A 20129-nucleotide genomic window follows, 5' to 3' on the forward strand; every position below is an offset into this window, starting at 1 on the left:
AGGTAGGTAGGAGGGCAACGACTTCTGTGAAGTGTGAATAGACAAAGTGGTTATATTGAGTTGACCCATCTCGTTTTTCCAGCTGTTTGTGTGGTGAAGACTTTGCAATAACGCTAGTGCTGAATAGAGTATGGCGTGAAAGCTAGTGAATGGCACGGCTGCCACTCCATGCCACTGCATGAACGTATGAAGTAAATGCAGCCAGCCAAACACAAACTAGGGTGCGGCTGGAGCTGAAGAATGCGGGCCCTAAGTTAGTGCTTCACTTCCAGTCTTCCTTTGCTCTGCGAGTCAGTGCGACAAATGATCCACAGTTCAGCTTCGCGCGATAGGTGGGGCTATTTGGGAGGTGTAGCCCAGGACAACGCGGTAAGGCAGCGTTGATGGTTGAACAGAGAGGGGCTTTGTATGTTGTCAATCTTGGAACCTGCAGCCCAAGGACTTCGATGGGGTAATAAATATGGTTTGCTACGTTTACTGATATCGAAGTGAAGTGCTTGTAGAATTTATCCTTTGTGTCGCGAGTCTGTAATTTTCCAGGCTCCATCGGTTTAGACCGGTGGATCATGAAACCAGTGGACGATCAATTGTCAATAGTTCGAGCGCCACACAAAAGCCGACTGCAGATCTGTTTCCTTATCCTCTGTTGACAGGCACCAGATGCGAGATTTTTCCCAGCCGCATGTCAGTTCCACACCGGCTGATTAGTATAAAACATTGATTCAGACGGGCGTCCCAATAACTTATGTTCAGCCGTGGCGCTTAACGCCACCTAGCTCTCCTGGGCAGTAGCAGACTCTTCAATCGGAAGTATATGACTGGTGCAAGATTCTAGATAAGTGGATCTCTGGATCTATACCATCACAGGGCTGCACTGTATTTATGCTGTTGCTGTACAGTGCCTCTTAAAAGCTTTCTTTGAGGCCAAATTCTTTTTTTCCTCATTCATTCCTCTCACGGTTCACAGACCAAGATGGCGCTCTCCCACTCAAGTCCCTCCCCCTTGAGTAGGGGGTTAGGCGACATGAGGCTCTGGCGTGATCGAATCGACTGGATTCGTCTCTGGTTCACCGGCATCATACCCATTCTGGCGTTGATAATTGGCAGTCTCTGGGTACCTCTGCAGTCTGGCACCGCCATCTTCTCCTCAGTTTACCTGACGGTCTCTGGGATTAGTATCACCGCAGGTAGATTCAGACCCATTCCTCTTTTGCCAGAGACCCTTTCTGAACTGACATCACAGGGTATCATCGCCTGTGGGCACATCGGGCCTATTCCGCCGGGAGACCCTTGCAACTCATCTTCGCAATCGGCGGGGCCAGTGCAGGGCAAACCTCCATCCGGACATGGTGCCGGGACCATCGCGCACACCACCGCTACACCGACACCGATCGGGATCCCTACTCCGCCCGCCGAGGGCTATGGTACTCGCATTACGGGTGGGTGGTGATGCGCCGGAGACCGGAGCAAACCGGCCGGGTGGACATCCAGGACCTCTCCAGTGACCCGATCGTCATGTGGCAGCGGAAACACTATCTCACCCTCCTCTTTCTGACGGCTTACATCTTCCCGACCCTGTTCTGCGGGCTCATGTACGGGGACTTTGCCGGAGGATTCATCTGGGCCAGCTGCGTCCGACTGTTCCTGATCCAGCAGGCCACCTTCTGCGTCAACTCGCTGGCGCACTGGGTCGGCGACCAGCCGTTCGCCAACCGTCTCTCGCCGCGCAACTGCTGGTTCGTGGCGCTCATCACCTGGGGCGAGGGCTACCACAACTTCCACCACGAGTTTCCGGGCGACTACCGCAACGCCATCCGGTGGTTCCAGTATGACCCGACCAAGTGGTTCATTTGGCTTTGCGAGAAAGCTCACCTCGCCTGGAACTTGCAACGATTCCCGGAGAATGAGATCCAAAAGGGTCGGTTCCAGCAGATCCAACGGCAACTGGAACTTCAGCGGCAGGGGATTTCCTGGGGCACGCCGGTGGAGCAACTGCCAACTTGGAGCCTTGGGGAGTATACTGCACGTGTCCAGAATGGTTCTTGCTTGCTTCTGGTGGATGGGGTCGTTTACGACGTGAAGGAGTTTGTGGGGAAGCATCCAGGTGGGGAGAAGTATTTGCTGGAGCATCTGGGTAAGGATGCTACCAAGCTGTTTCATGGTGGTGCAATTCATGCGCATTCCAACGCGGCGGAAAATCTGCTCTCGACCATGCGATTAGCGAGGATTGTCGATGTCGATCAGCCTGAGACCTAATTTCTTGTGGTGTTTCATTGGCAGAAGCAATGAGATCTTCTTTGCTGTCAGATAATACTGGACAAAGTATTTAGTGTCCTGTAAACCTGCAGTAGTTCGATCGATAATGTTGTTGTGTTGCTGTGTTGTGAGAAGGCAGACTGGCCGGTGATGGGCGCTAACAAACGCCAGCTGGCGGAATTTGTCCCCACCCACTAATAAAAGCTCGACTGGCTTTTCTCGCCGCAAACATTTCACGAACTGCCTAATTATATGCTCTGACAGCTTCTGTTTGCAGCATGGTATTTTGTCTGGATGTATGCCAGGGCATCTCTTGCTGGTCTGATTGGTTGCTTCACTCTAGCGCAATCAGCGTACATACACCACGTGAGCTTTCATATTGCACAAAAATACCTGTCGGGTGTTGAGAAGAAGAAGAATAAGGAAGATGTCTCTAGTCGTCGATTGCATCGTAAACCCCCCCAGAGGCCCTCAACTGACAGATGATGGAGGATGGTCGTAATCCGCGTAACCGAGGCACTGAGCTGCAGATCTAGGATCTAGATCAGCCACTCCGATGCAAGATGACATAAAGGAGTCCGCGCACCCACCATTCCACGAACCGAACAACACATGCCTTGCTGCATGCTTCAATAATGTAACTGTGGGGTTCGTGGCCAAAAGACTCCCAAAAAAGCAATTCTGGACTGAAGCCGGTCGCAGCTCCGACAAGATCCACAGTCTGACAAGGGTCTATAGATCAACCTGCCCCATCAGAAGCTATGCAGGTCCAACACCCGCTGCCCGGTCTGCTCCTGGTACGGCGCCACCAGGTCGCTGGCTGAGCATTCAATCACCTTCGGTACGGAAAGGAATCCTATATTATAGAAGATTTATTCTATTGTATATACTGTCAACATTTCGCCGCTGCCCGGCGGGGTTTGAAATATAAATATAAAGAAGATATACAGATGGGAATCGACACTGTTCTGCTGTATACTAATAACTATTATTAGATATATCTAAAACTATTAAATAATTTTATTTATTTTATTTAGATTATAAAAACAAACTGTATAGTCAGCAGCAGCCTGTAGATATCGGCTGTAATATAAATTAAAATAATAAGAATAATATTGTAAGTAGAGTGGATCAATCTGACTGTTATATCCTAATCTTAATCTGGCCATAATCTGACGTTTAGATTAAGATATAAAAAATCTTTAACCGTACGGTTATAGTTAGATTAAAATATAACTATTACTTTAATTATTTATATCTTCTGATTAGAAAGATTAGATATAGTAGATAGACTAATGACTGCAGATTAATTAGTAATATATATATTCTTATTATACAGATAATATATGTTATAGGACTAAGGCCCTGATATAGAGCTCAGCTTCAGATACCAGTTGGTGCCTGAGGCCTCGCACGCTATATACTAAACTAGTACTATGTAAAAGGAAAGTAGGTCAGTTAGGTATAGAATAGTAGCAGTCTATTCAGTTCAAGACTAATCCTTACTATTCCGAAGATCTAATAAGATTCTAAAAGTTAAATATTAAAAAAGATCTGAGTTATTAATATTATAACTGTTATACTAAGAATATATAGATATACTATTAGCAATCTGCTATAATTATAGAAGTTATTTATAATAATTAGACTTCTTTTTATATACAGCTGTTTTTAATAGTATAATAGCAGTATAATATTATTATTTTAATAAATAAACTAATCTATTTAATAAATATAATAATAATAGACAGAATTCGGCCGGGGCTGATTTTAGTTAGATATAATTATTATAATTCGATACTATTCTATTTTAAAAATATTATTATTTTTTAATAATAATATTAATAATATAAATATACTTTCGTACATCTGTTTTAATAATCTTAATACTATTAGTATTATTTATTTTATATCGAAAAGTTTATATTTTTTTTTACTGTTTCTATTTCTGTTTATTTATTTTATAATATATATATAGTATTTATATTCTATATTTTTTTAACATCGCTAAAACGCTAACAGATTACTATAATTTTATTAATAAATTAAAATATTTATACTGTTAACTTTTTATCTTCTGGCCGATTAGTTCTTTTTTTTCTATATTATATAATATCTGAAATATTTATATATTTTAGTTAAAAATTTTAATAAAATTACCGGTAAGAACTTTACACTCTGCTGTATTTTTAATATTATATTATTTATAAAATATTAATAATATATAATAGAAAAAATTAATTATATTTTAATAAGTTTTTTTCTTTTTTAAATCTATTTTATTTTTATTTTTTATATTATTTTAATATAGGAGCTAAATATAGCCTAGAAAGTAATAATAATATTAAATAATATTATTAATTTATCCGTAATTTTAAAATAAATTAACTATTTTTAAATTAAAAAAATAAAAAAATAAGATTTTTTATTATACTAAAAAGTCGCCCGTACCGCCGCTGCTTTTATTAATAAATTTATTAATATAAAAAAAATTTACTATATTAAATATTATATTTTAGTAATTATAAAAAAAATTATAACTGTAAGTTTTATTATTAATATAATAAATATATATTAATAATCTAATAGAAATATATAGCAGAGTATTATAAATTTATAATAAAATACTATAATTTAATTATTTAAATTAAAAAAAATATTTAGTATTTTTATTTTTTATTTAATAATACTAACTACTTACTGTAATCAGTAGCTGTATCTATATTTTTTAAATAAAATAATTTAAAAAAATAATATATTTATATAGAAACGGACGGAAAAGCGGAAAAAGCTATTTATTAAAAAATTAATAAAAAATTTTTTAATAAAAATAATTAAAAATTTATAAAATTAGTATTATTTTATTATTATTAACAAACTGTTTTAATATTTTTTATATTATTATAATACTGTTTTTACTCCGTCGAATATATATAATCCGGGCTTTTTTTAATATTATTCTTTTTATAATTTATATATATAGATATAAATAAAATAAATATATAATATAATAATTTATATTTCTTCTGTTATAGTTTATATATATATTATATATATTTTATAATTATTTTATTATTATTTCTACTATATATTAATCTTAATTTATATTTTATAGGATAGAAAGCTGCAATCTGATTATAAAATTTATAAATTTTTTACTGAATATTTACTAAATTTTCTACCGGTAGCTATTAATTATATTTAAAGAACTATTTTTACTATTTTATAAAATAAAACTAGTTTTTTTAATAATATAAATTATTTAGTATCTGTTTTATCTTCTATTTTTCGTTATTATCTAAATCTGATATTAGTAAAGTTTCGGAGATGTGTTATAGATAACCCCTATAACTATGGCGGATTGCCAACAGTATACCTACATATTCTTAGTATAACAGTCGTAACGTTAATAATTCAGATCTTTTTTAGTATTTAACTTCTAGGATCTTATTAAATCTTCAGAATAGCAAAAATTAGTCTTAAAATAAATAGACTGTTACTATTCTATATCTAACTGATTTTTTTCCTTTATAATTTTAATTCTTTTTTTTAATTATTTATAAAATATAGTATATTACTGTAATTCTTATATTCTGATAGTAGTTCTAAATCAGAAACTTCTTCTACTACTAATAATTTATTATTTTTATTATCAGATTCTTTAATAAAAGATCTTACTGTAGTTAGAAATATTATTAATCGGCTATAAGATTACCGACAGTTGTAAAAATAAATTGCCGAATTATAATAGAAAATCTAATATAATAATATTAAATTAGTACCGACTTAATAATAGAAAACTTCTTCTTTTTTAAATAAATCTAAAATAAATATTAAGATTAAAAATATTCCGCAATTCGAACTTATTTTTAATATTTAAAAACACTAGAAGTAGTTTTATAATTTAGACTATAATTTTTAGAAAATACTATTTAAATTTTATAATAATTATTATAAGATTTTTAAAACTGTAAGTTATATAAATACAATCTGCCGGCAGAAATGGTACTGTTATTTTAAAAAATTACTATTTAAATAAAAAAAATATTAATTATTTGTAATCTGTCTTTACTAAATAGATATTTTTTTTATTTAAAATACTATTATTTTTAAATCTAATATAATAAGCCAGTTAGAGCGAGCTCGGTAGTAAAATAATTTTTTATAAATTCTATATCTATTTTAATATTTTAAAATAATATTTTTTTTAGAGCTACTGAAAAGAAATGCAGCTATATTTTTTTTTATAAAATTACTTTCTAATTTCAGCTGCTATATTAAAAAATATATATATCAACTATTTGAAAAATAAAATAAAATAATATTTTCTACTATTTATTATTAGAATCTATATATATAAAAATAAAATATAAATAGAGATCTGACGGGTTTAATATATTTCAGAAACAGTTATAATTCTATAAAAATATTTAATTTTTCTATTCTAAATCTGATTATTCTAAGCTAATTAAAAAATTATTATAATATTTTTTATATAATAGTACCGAGCACCTTGCCAACCGATATTTTTTAAAAAAAAAAGAACTATTCGAATTTAAAAATTATAAACTAAAAAAATTAATATAAAAAAATAGAATAAGCTGAAATTAATTCTTTTATTTTAATTTTATATTATAAAATAAAAACAGCCGATAAGATATTAATATTAATATAAATATTTTATATTAAGAAAATCTATACAGATATTAATAGCTGTATAGTATATAATCTAATCAGTATTAAATTTATATAATAATATTTTTTTTTAAAATTACTGAAATTTTTATTACAGCTTAAAATTATTAATTATATTTCTATTATTAGCTATAAAGTATAGAATATTTCTTTAAATATTATTAATTTAAGAAAAATACGACAGTATTTTATCAGATTATATATTACTACTATTTAAAATATTTTAATTTTATTTTTTATAACTATTTTATTTAATTATAAAATTTATTTATCTCTCTGAAACAGGCAATAATAGTTTAAATTTAATTAAATTTAAAAATTAAGTCTTCGGAAATTTACTAAGGCTTGCCGAAATTACGCCTGTATATATATAATTATTAAAGTTTTAAAAAAATTATAACTTTTAAATAATAATAAAAAATTAGAATATTATTAAAATAATTTTATTCTGTTAGAACTGGTTGAATTTGCCGATATCTTCTCTTCTAATTAATCTAAAATTCTTTCTAAATATTATAATAAAAATCATATTATTAATCTTTTTAAAGGCGAATTACTTTTATTTAAGCCTATTTATCTCTTTTTAAAAAAAGAACTTTTAATACTTAAAAATTATATTAATAAGAATATTATTAATAGAAGAATATATCTATCTAAAAGCTCTGCAGAAGCTCCTATTCTTTTTATATTTAAAAAAAATAGAAATTTGCGGTTATATATAAACTACTATAAACTTAATAAAATTATAGTAAAAAATTAATATTTATTATTTTTAATTTCTGAAATTCTCAACTACTTAGCCGGATGCAAATATTTCAGTAAAATTAATATTTAGAATATTTATTATTATATTTATATTAAAAAAAACAAATAAAAAACTATATTTTATATATATTATAGTTACTTTAAATATATAGTCATACTGTTTGATTTAATTAATATATCTATTTTCTTCTAAAACTATATTTATTTTATATTATATAATATTCTTAATATTATTTATATTGTATATTTAGATAATATTCTTATCTTCTTAATAATAAGATATAAATATACTGAATATATTAAAAAAATACTAATACGACTATAATAAGCTAATCTATTATTAAATTATTTAAATATTTTTTTTTAGTAATAAATTAAATTTTTTAGATATATTATTTCTTCTATAGATATTATAATAAATCCTAATCAAATTAAAACTATCGTTTTGTGGCCGTTATCTAATATTTATTATAAGATTTAAATCTTTTTAAGATTTTATAATTTTTATTATAAATTTATTTGTAATTTTTCTTTACTAGTACTATTCTTAACAAACCTTCTGAAGAAAAGTTAAAATAGTAAAAAATCTAAAATATATTATTTATTTTTAAATAAAAGACTGGTGTTTCGCCGACTTATTAATATCTTTTAAACTTACTTTTTTTTTATTTTTTTAATCTAATTTAATCTATTTAAATTAAAACCGACGTCTGTAATAAAGAAATGGTAAGTATTTTAATCTAATCTAAATTAATAAAATAATATTTTATAATTACTATCTGATTAAAAAAGTTTTCGAATGTAGAACTTAACTAAAATACTTTAAATTAAAAACTTTTTATTATTATTTATTTTTTAAATATTAATATTAATATCTCGATAGGGCTTAATATTCTATTAAGATTTTATTAGATTATATAAATCTTTAATTATTTATAAATTAATCTCAGCTTAATAGATATTAAATATATTAATATATAATTTTAGCTTTTTTTAACTTTATAATTAAATATAGATCAGATAAAAATAATTCTATTAATATTCTATTTAGATTATTTAAATCAGTAAAAAGCTTATATAATAAAAATATTATATAAATATTTTATAATTAATTAATATTTATTTTAATAGTATCTGAGCTCTCGGCAGTATTTAAAATTAGAAAATCTTAATTTAAATATAATAAAATATTTTTATAAAAGAGATCTAAATCTAATATTTATATAATATTAAGCAGGCTTATAGATGCTGCTGGTATAAAATCAGCTAATTAAACTGTAATTTATATAATAAACTGTAAATAATCTATTAGTATTACAGCTATAAAAAAATAAATAAAGCCGAAAAGATTTATAAATCTAACTATAATAATAATTTAAAAAATTTAATTAAAACTTATTAGAATTAAGATTCTGAATATTAGAAAAAGAAGAACAAACTATTTAAATATTAAAAAATTATAATAGATAGATTATTATATTTTAAAAATAGATTTTATATATTAGAAACAGAAGGCCTGTATTAAAAATTACTATAATAATATTATAATAATCCGTTAGTAGGTTATTTTAAATAAAATAGAATTAAACAACTCCTCTGCAGAAAATTCTATTAGATTAGTTTTTTAAAATAATATAAAAAACTATATAATAATATACTCTACTTACTAATACTAAATCCCAGTTAGATATTAACTATATAAAAAATTTAAAAGCCTACCGATTCTATTAAAATTATAGACTAAAATTACTATAGATTTTATTATAGAACTACCCGAACTATACTATTAGAATTATTAGATAGATTTAATATTAATAATTATTGATTATTTTATAAAAATAAACTGTTTTATAGTAGTATTATATATAATTTAAATAGAAGAACTGGCCGAATTATTTTATTAAAAAATTAAACTAAAATATAAAGTCTTTTATAATATAGTTATAAATAAAGACTCTATATTTATAAATTAATTTTAGTTCGATTTTTATTATTAAACTAAGATTAAGAAATAATTATCGACCGCGTTTTATCTGTAAACCGATGGCTAAATAAAAAAAGCTAATTAAATTTTTAAATATTATTTATACTATTTTATAATTGAATATTAAAATTATTAGATAAATTTATTAAATAAAGCAGAATTTATATATAATAGTTATCCGAATATCTTTATAAAAATAATTCTTTTTAAAGTTTTAATAGATTATTCTTCTAAGTTTAGACTTCGGATTGAGAACAATCCTATAAAAGTAGAAGTACTATTAATATTAGAAAGATTAGAAAAGCTGAATACTTTATAAAAAAATTAAAAAAAATTAATAAAAAATAAATAAAAATTAATTAATTTACTATAATAATTGTCGCGGTATTCTATCTTTCAAATAAAATAATAAAATAATTTATATTTTTGAATAAAAAGATTTGGTCAAGCTATCTACTGCAAATATTAAATTTAAAAAAATCTTTTAAAAATTAGTTCTAAAATTTATAAAGTCTTTTAAAATTTTAAAAACTGTAGAAAAATAAATATTTTACTTATATTTTTTTAATAAATATATTCGGTTGTATAACGTCTTCTATATTGCTCTACTAGAACTTTAAAAAGTTAAAAAAGATATTTCTAAAATTTTACTAATATTAGATTTAAATAATAATAAAAAAATAGAAGATAGAGCAGATACTGAATAGTCTATATTATTAAAAAAACTAGTTCTATCTAATAAAATAATAGAAATAGTTTTTTAAATATAATTAATAATTACTAATAAAAAATTTAATAAATATTCAGTAGAAAATTTATAAATTCAACAATCGGATTACAGCTTCTTATTCTGTAATATATAAATTAAGATTAATATATAATAAAAATAATAATAAAATAATTATAAAATATATATAATATATATGTAATTTATAATAAAAAAATACAAATTTATTATATTATATATTTATTTTATTTATATCTACACATATGAACTACAAAAAGAATAATATTAAAAAAACTTAGATTATATATATTTAATAGAATAAAAATAAAGTTATAATAATATAAAAGTATTAAAATAATTTATTAATATTAGTAAAATAATATCGATTCTATAAATTTTTAATTACTTTTACTGGAAAATCTTTTATTAATTTTTTAATAAACAGCTTCTCCGCTTTCCGTTTATTTTTATATAAATATATAATTTTTTAAATTATTTTATTTAAAAATATAATTACTGCTACTAACTACAGTAAGTATCTGATATTACTAAATAAAAAATAAAAATACTAAATATTTTTTTTAATTTAAATAATTAAACTATAATATTCTGCTATAAATCTATAGTATTCGGCTGTATATTTCTATCGAACTGTTAATATATAATTATTATATTAATAAAAAAATTTATAATTATAGCTTTTTTTATAGCTGTAGAAATATAATATTTAATATAATAGATTTTTTTTATATTAATAAATTTACCGGTAAGAGCTGCGGCAGTACGAATAATTTTATAATATAATAAAAAATTTTTATTTTTTTATTTTTTTATTTAAAAATAATTAGTTTATTTTAAAACTGCGGACAGATTGGTAGTATTTTCTAATATAATTATTACTATTTAATTAATATTTAGCTTTTATATTAAAATAATATAAAAAAATAGAAGATAATATAGACTGAAAAAAAGAAAAAACTTACTGAAGTATAATTAATCTTTTTTATTATATATTATTAATATTTTATAAATAATATAATATTAAAAATACAGCAGAGTGTGAAATTCTTACCGGCAGTCTTATTAAAGTTCTTAATTAAAATATATAAATATTTTAAATATTATATAATATAAAAAGAAAAGAACTAATTAGTTAGAAAATAAAAAATTAATAGTATAAATATTTTAATTTATTAATAAAGCTGCAGCAATCTGTTAGCATTTTAGTAATACTAAAAAAATATAGAATATAAATACTATATATATATTATAAAACGAACGAATAGAGATAGAAACAGTAAAAAAATATAAGCTTTTTAATATAAAATAAATAATAATAATAATATTAAGAATATTAAAACAGATATATAAAAATATATTTATATTATTAATATTATTATTAAAAAATAATAATATTTTTAAAATAAAATAATATTAAATTATAATAATTATATCTAACTGAAATTAGCCCCAGCTGAATTCTGTCTACTATTATTATATATATCTAAATAGAATAGCTTATCTGTCGAAACAGTAATATTATACTATTATTATACTATTAAAAACAGCTGTATATAAAAAAAAATCTAATTATTATAAATAATTCCTATAACTATAGCAGATTACTAATAATATATTTATATATTTTTAGTATAACAGTTATAATATTAATAACTTAGACTTTTCTCAGTATTTAATTTTTAGAATCTTACTAAATCTTTAGGATAGTAAGAATTAGTCTTGAAATGAATAGACTGCTACTATTCTATACCTAACTGACCTTTTCCCTTTACAAGACGTTTCTTCTAACTTTTTAAAATTTTAATAAAATAAATTCTAAAAAATATTATATAACCGAATATATTTATTAGAAAGATATAAATAAAATACTTATTTTTTTACAGCTTTTAAAATTCTAAATAATTCTAGAAATTTTAAAATAAATTTTCGAGAAATTTTTTTAAACTTAATATTTACAGTAGATAGCTTAATCAGATTTTTTTATTTAAAAATATAGATTATTTTATTATTCTATTTAAAAGATAAACTGCCGCGACGGCTATTATAGTAGATTAATTAATTTTTATTTACTTTTTATTAATTTTTTTAGTTTTTTTATTAAATATTTAGCTTTTTTAATTTTTCTAATATTAACAGCACTTCTACTTTTACAGAATTATTTTTAATTCTAAATCTAAAACTCAGACGAGTAATCTATTAGAATTTTAAAAAAAAATCATCTTTATAAAGATATTTAAATAACTATTATATATAAATTCTATTTTATTTAAAAAATTTATTTAGTAGTCTTAATATTCGGTTATAAAGTACTATAAATAATATTCGAAGATTTAATTAGTTCTTTCTATTTAATTATCAGTTTGTAAATAAAATACAGTTAGTAATTATTTCTTAATTTTAATCTAATAATACAAATCGGATTAAAATTAACTAGTAAACAGAAAGTTTTTATTTATAATAATATTACTAAAAGCTTATATTTTAATTTAATTTTCTAATAAAACAGTTCGGCTAATTCTTCTGCTCGAATTATATATAATATTAATATAAAACGGTTTATTTTTATAAAATAGTTTATAATAACTAATATTAAATTCATTTCATAATTCTAATAATATAATTCGAATAGTTTTATAATAAAATCTATAGTAATTTCAGTCTATAATCTTAAGAAGATTAGTAGACTTTTAAGTTTTCTATATAGTTAATATTTAAAAGCAGTTTAATATTAGCAGATAGAATATATTATTATATAGTTTTCTATATTATTTTAAAAATTAATTCAGTAGAATTTTCCAAAAATTAATTCAGTAGAATTTTCCAAAAATTAATTCAGTAGAATTTTCTGTAAAGAAATTATTTAATTTTATTTTATCTAAAATAATCTGCTAACAGATTGTTATAGTATTATTATAGTAACTTTTAATATAGACCTTCTGTTTCTGATATATAAAATCTATTTTAAAAATATAATAATTTATTTATTATAATTTTTTAATATTTGAATAGCTTATTTTTCTTTTTTTAGAATTTAGAATCTTAATTCTAAAGACTTTTAATCAAATTTTTTAGATTATTATTATAATCAGATTTATAAATCTTTTCGTCTTTACTTACTTTTTTTATAGCTGTAATATTAATAGATTATTTATAATTTATTATATAAATTATAATCCAGTTAGCTGATTCCGTACCAGCAGTATTTATAAATCTATTTAATACTATATAAATATTAAATTCAGATTTCTTTTATAAAAAGATTTTACTATATTTAAATTAGGATTTTCTAATCTTAAATACTGCTAAAATTTTAAATACTGCTAAAATAAATACTAACCGATTATAAAACATCCGTATAATATTTTTATTATATAAATTTTTTTATTAGTTTGAATAGTTTAAATAGAATATTAGTAAGATTATTCTTATCTAATCTATATTTAATTATAAAATTAAAAGAAGCCAAAATCATATACTAATATATTTAACATTTATTAAGCTAAAATTAGTTTATAAATAATCGAAAATTTATATAATCTAATAGAATCTTAATAGAATATTAAGCCCTATCGAAATATTAGTACTAGTTTTTAAAAAAGTAAATAATAATAAAAAATTTTTAATCTAAAGTATTTTAGTTAAGTTCTGTATTTAAAAACTTTCTTAACTAAACAGCGACTATAAAATATTATTCTATTAATTTAGATTAGATTAAAATACCTGCCATTTATTTATTACAGACGTCGGTTTTAATGCGAATAGATTGAATTAAATTAAAAAAATAAAAAAAAGAATAGTTTAGAATATATTAATAAATTAGTAAAACGTCAGTTTTTTGTCTAGAAATAAATAATATATTTGTGGAAGCTGTTTAAATGATCAAAATCAATCCATTTGGTGCTAAGATATAAGAATTTCAAGTATAAAAAAAAGAGGAGAAGAGAAGAAAAGTACGGAGAAGCGTCGGCCTATATATTATTTATATAAACAGATTAGTAAAATCTTTTAAATATTATTTTTATATAATTTTTTTTAATCTTAACTGCCCGCAGGTAATAGATATTTCTTTAATCTTCTTCTTAAATATTTAACCGTTTCGATAAGAATTTCTAATAAAAAATTATTATTTAAATAATTTGTTAGTAGTTTGTCGGTCTTTTTTATAATCAGTCAGATTTAAAGATATTTCGGAGGTTCTGAATATTTAAGATATATATTATAAAAATCTTTAAAAAAAATAGCTGTATTGCAGAAATTTTTTATTAAATATTAAATATTATCTGTAGTATTATAGTTCTTCCAGACGATTTAATAAAATAAATATTTTTAATAAATTTAAAATACTAAGATTTTATTAACTTTATATTTAGTTTTTTTTAAATTATAATTAGAATTGTTTAATTTAAGATCTGTTCTGATATAAATTTTAATACAGCTGTTCGGTATAATTTTTTAGAATAGAAGACTGAATAAATATAAATAGAAAATAAAAAATCTAAATAATATATATTTTTAATTTTATTTAAAATCTTATAAAATTTATATTACTTATCTACTAACTTTTTCGAGGGCTGATTCTAATTTTAATTTATATAATTTATAAATATTTTTTCTTTTTTTTAAGTATTATATTTTTTCGGTATCAGTTAGCGCTGAGTACTTACTATTTTCATATTTAAATAATATTTTTTTTATAAAATTCTATATTTTTTATAGTTAGAAAGCAGTTTAACAGATAATTTTAGTAGTTTTAATTTCCGACTTTCTTTTTAATAATTTTATTTAGTTAAATAAAAATTATAGTTGGTAGCCGTATTCAGCTTAAAAAAAAATTTTTTAAAAAATATATAATAAACAAGCGGCGGTAAAATCTATTATTAGTAGTATATCTAATTAATTATTTTAAAAATAATTTATAAAAAAAATAAATCTTTAAATTTGTCATAGATAACCCCTATACCTATAGCGGATTGCCAACAGTATACCTACGCATCCTCAGTATAACAGTTATAATATTAATAACTCAGATCTTTCTTAATATTTAATTTTTAGAATCTTACTAGATCTTCAGATAGTAAGAATTAGTCTTAAAATTAATAAACTACTATTATTCTATATCTAACTAATCTTTTTTTTATAATTTTAATTCTTCTTTTTTAATTATTTATAGAATACAGTATATCTCCGTAATTTTTATATTTAAATAATAGTTCAGAATCAGAAACCTCTCCGACTGCTGATAATTTATTATTTTTATTATCAGATTTTTTTAGTAGAAGATCTTATTATAATTAAAAATATTATTAATTAGCTATAAGATTATCAGCAGTTGTAAAGATAAATTACCGAACTATAATAATAAATCTAATATAATAATATTAAATTAATACTGACTCGGCAACAGAAAACTTCTTTTTTTTTAAATAAATTTAAAATAAATATTAAGATTAAAGATATTCCGCAATTTAAACTTTTTTTTAATATATAAAAACGCCAGGAGTGGTTTTATAATTTAAATTATAATTTTTAAAAAATACTATCTAAATTTTATAATAATTACTGTAAAATTTTTAAAACTGTAAGCTATATAAATACGACCTGTCGGTAAAGATAATATTATTATTTTAAAAAATTACTATTAAATTAAAAAAAATATTAGTTATTTATAGTCTACTTTTTTTAAATAAATACTTTCTTTTATCTAAAATACATTATTTTTAAATCTGATATAATAAATCAGTTAGAAAGAGTTTAATAATAAAGCAATTAAAATCTCCGTAAGTTTTATATTTATTTTAATATTTTAAAATAATACTTTCTTAAAGCTACCGATAAAAAATATAGTTATATCTTTTTTATAAAGCTGTTTTCCGATTTTAGTTGTTATATTAAAAAATATATATACCAACTGCCAGAAGAGTAAGATAAAATAATATTTTTTATTATTTATTATTAGAATCTATATATACAATAATAAAAATATAAACGGAAACCTGACAGATCCAATATATTATAAAAATAATTACAATTCTATAAGAATATTTAATCTTTTAATTCTAAAACTGATTATTCTAATCTAATTAGAAAAGTTTTATAATATTTTTTATATAATAATACTGAGTATCTCGCCAACCGATATTCTTAAAAAAAAGATTAGTTTAAATTTAAGAACTATAAATTAAAAAAATAATATAGAAAAATAAAATAGACTAAAATCAACTCTTCTATTTCAGTTCTATATTATAAAATAGAAACAGCTGATAAGATATTAATACTAATATAAATATTTAATATTAGAAAAATCTATATAAATATTAATAGTTATACAGTATATAATCTAATCAGTATTAGATTTATATAATAATATTTTTTTTAAAATCTTAGAAATTCTTACTACAGTTTGAAGTTATTAATTATACCTCTATTACCAGTTATAAAATATAAGATATTTCTGTCAACTATATAGCCAGTTGGTAGCCTCAGGCTCGCCAGTTCGCAACCTCAGGCTCCCCAGTTCGCTGCCTCAGGTTAGCCAGTTCGCGGAGTGGATTTCCGAGTTCCGGTGACCCCTCAGTGGGGAAAACGGCCTGGAACAATCTTCTTCTATTCATCCTATTGTTCCTGTTCAATAGGAATTTATTTATTGATTTACTTTCATGTGTTTTTCATATGATCGCGGAAAGCCTCGGAAAATCAACATGGCTATTCAGCTATAAATAAGAGGTCAATTCCTATTATTCTTTTAGTTAGTAGAGCAAGCAGTTTCAGTTCAGTTTCAGTTTAAATTCATTCAATCAATTGAATCAGTTACTTATTCAAGAAATTAATTTTATCTATCTTTTACTTTACTTTTACTTTCACTTTACCCCTTACTTAAATTTTGTATGGAATCCCATATAAAGTTTGAGTGAAAAGTAAGGTTTTATTAAAGTGGAAGTGAAGGTATTCAGAATTCTTCTTAAAATATTTTAATAAATTCTGTTCGGTTTATATTAATAATATATTAATCTATACAGATAGAAATGTTAAAAAGCACCGTAAATATATATAAAAAATATTATAAAAATTAAAGAAAGCCGGTCTGTTTTTAAATATTAAAAAATATAAGTTCAAAAGAAAGAAAATTTTGTATCTTAAATTTATCGTACGCGCAGGACAAAATGTTAAAATAAATTTTAAAAAGATTAAAGTAATTATTTTATAGAAGAGTTTTAAATTAATAAAAGCTGTTTAAAGCTTTTTAAAATTTATAAATTTTTATTATAAATTTATTTTTGAATTTTTAACCACCGTACAACTACTTATAAATCTGATAAAGAAAAATTAGTTTTTTTAATAAATCTAAAAGTATAAAATCAGCTTTCGGATATTAAAAAAGAAATTTATAAACGAACCGATTTTTTATTTTTTAATTTTAAATATATAATAATAGTAGAAACAGACTTCTTAGATTATAATATAAAAAAATACTCTTTTAAATAAATAAAAATAGAAAGCTGTATTTTTATATCTATTTTTTTAAATAAAACACTCCAGCTGAATATAATTATAAAATCTATAATAAAAAACTGCTAGTAGTTATATAATATCTAAAAGTATAGAATACTGAATTATATTTAATATTAGAATTAATAATAATAATTAACTATAAAAATCTAAAATATTTTTTTAAATTATATAAATTTACAGAAAGATATATATAATAGAGTTTAATTTTAAGCAGAATTAATTTTAAATTAATTTATTAAAAAGAAATAGAAAACGAACGAGCAGATGCTTTTTTATAATAGAAATAAAATATATCCGATAAATAAGATTTTAAAATATTATTTTATATAATTCAGATTTTTAATAAAATATTAAAAAAAGATTTAAAGTTTAAAACTAGTTTATTTATAGTAGCTTTAATATAATTATAAAAATATAAAATAGAACCGGACGAAGATTTTTTAGAATAAATACAGCAGACTAATATAAAATTATAAAAGCTAAAAAATAAATTTAAAAAAATTAGATCTGCGCTTTAATAGTAGATATAAACTATTAAAATCTAATAAAGCTTATATAAAAAAAATATAAAAATTTCTATTTTAATTAAAATTAAAAATCTTTTTAAGCGAATATTTAATAAAAGAAGTTTAAATATATTTTAAAAAAAGATAATAGATTTTTAATTATAAACTACTTCGTACAGATCTTATCTAAAATAATTATAATTCTCTTATTATAAAATATTCCGGCCGAGAATAAACTTATCTTTTTTTTAATAGAATATACTTTTAGTTTAATATATTTTAAAATATAAAAAAATATATCCGAAACTATAATATCTGCAGTTGTATAAAATTATAAAAAAAATTAAAATATAAATTATTAAAACTGCTGTTAATATTAGATTAATTTTAATAAAAGCTAATAATAAATTTTATTATTAATTTATTTAAAAGTAAGTCGCGTACGAATCTTTTTATAATTATAAATAAATTAATAAAAAAGATAATATTTTATATAATAAAAAAGATTACTACTGAAGCTATAGCTAAAGCTTTAATTAAAATAATTTTTAAATAATACAATTTTTTAAAAATTATAGTTTCGGATCGGAGTATTTAGTTTATAAATTATATATAAAAAAATATATAATTTACTGAAAATTACTAGAAGATTATCTATAGTCTATTATTTTTAAATAAATAAAGCAACTGAATATATAAATAGTACTGTTAAAGTATATTTAAAAACTTATATAAATTATAATTAAAAAAATTAAATTAATTTATTATTTTTAATAAAATTAATAATTAACAGCCGTACGAATACAGCTATAGGATTCTTACTGTTTTTTTAAACTATAATTATAAATTAAATCTAAATAGTTAGAAAATAGTCTGAAATACAGATCCGGAAATTACTATTTTTAATTTTATTTAATAAAAAAATATAATTATATAGAAGATATATAATACTTTAAACTAGATTTAAAATATTATAATTTATATATAATAAAATACTGAAAGATAGACTAATCAATCCCGACAAGCTGTTTTATTATATTAAAAAAATAATTAAATATAATTAAATTTATAAAATATCTGTACAAATCGCCCCAGTAAGAAGCTAAATTAATAAATATAAAATATACTATTTTAAAAAAAATAAAATTATATATTATATAATTTAATATATTAAAAAATATTTATTTTATATTTTATATTAATCTACTTCGTCCGACAGCTAATAATATATTACTGTTATAAAATTAAAAAGATTTACAACTACTATTTATAATAATTAATAATAAAAAAGAATATAAAATTAAAGAAATTCTTAATAAGTAATATATAATAAGAAGCCGGAAGAGCTAATTATAGTATTTTATTAAATAAAAAGATTATATAGAATTAATCTGAAAGCCAGCTTTAATATTTAATAATATAAAAATAATTATAAAATAATAGTTATAGTTCCAGTTAAACTCTAACTAGCTGCTGTATAAATAAAAATTAAAAATAAAGAAGAACTAATATTAATATTTTCTTTTTTAATTCTGATTCGTACGGAATTTTAAAAAAAAAAAAAAAAAAAAAAAAGAAAAGAGGAAAAGAAGAAGTAAATATAAAAAAAAGAAAATTTTTTAATTCTTCGAACTAATTAAAAAAAGCTTTACTTAATCCGATAAAG

General features: G+C 22.4%; 1 protein-coding gene across 1 annotated transcript; it reads left to right on the forward strand.

The window, feature by feature from the left end:
* Positions 1–761: 761 nt before the first annotated feature.
* Positions 762–2664, forward strand: ASPACDRAFT_81836 (uncharacterized protein). The gene is made up of 2 exons (XM_020205964.1): positions 762–1187; positions 1244–2664. Exons 1-2 carry the CDS (start codon positions 974–976, stop codon positions 2254–2256), a joined length of 1227 nt encoding a protein of 408 aa, XP_020052134.1. The 5' UTR covers positions 762–973; the 3' UTR covers positions 2257–2664.
* The last annotated feature ends 17465 nt before the right edge of the window (positions 2665–20129 follow it).

This window comes from Aspergillus aculeatus (genome assembly GCF_001890905.1).
Source record: "Aspergillus aculeatus ATCC 16872 unplaced genomic scaffold ASPACscaffold_19, whole genome shotgun sequence".
Lineage (NCBI taxonomy): Eukaryota > Fungi > Ascomycota > Eurotiomycetes > Eurotiales > Aspergillaceae > Aspergillus > Aspergillus aculeatus.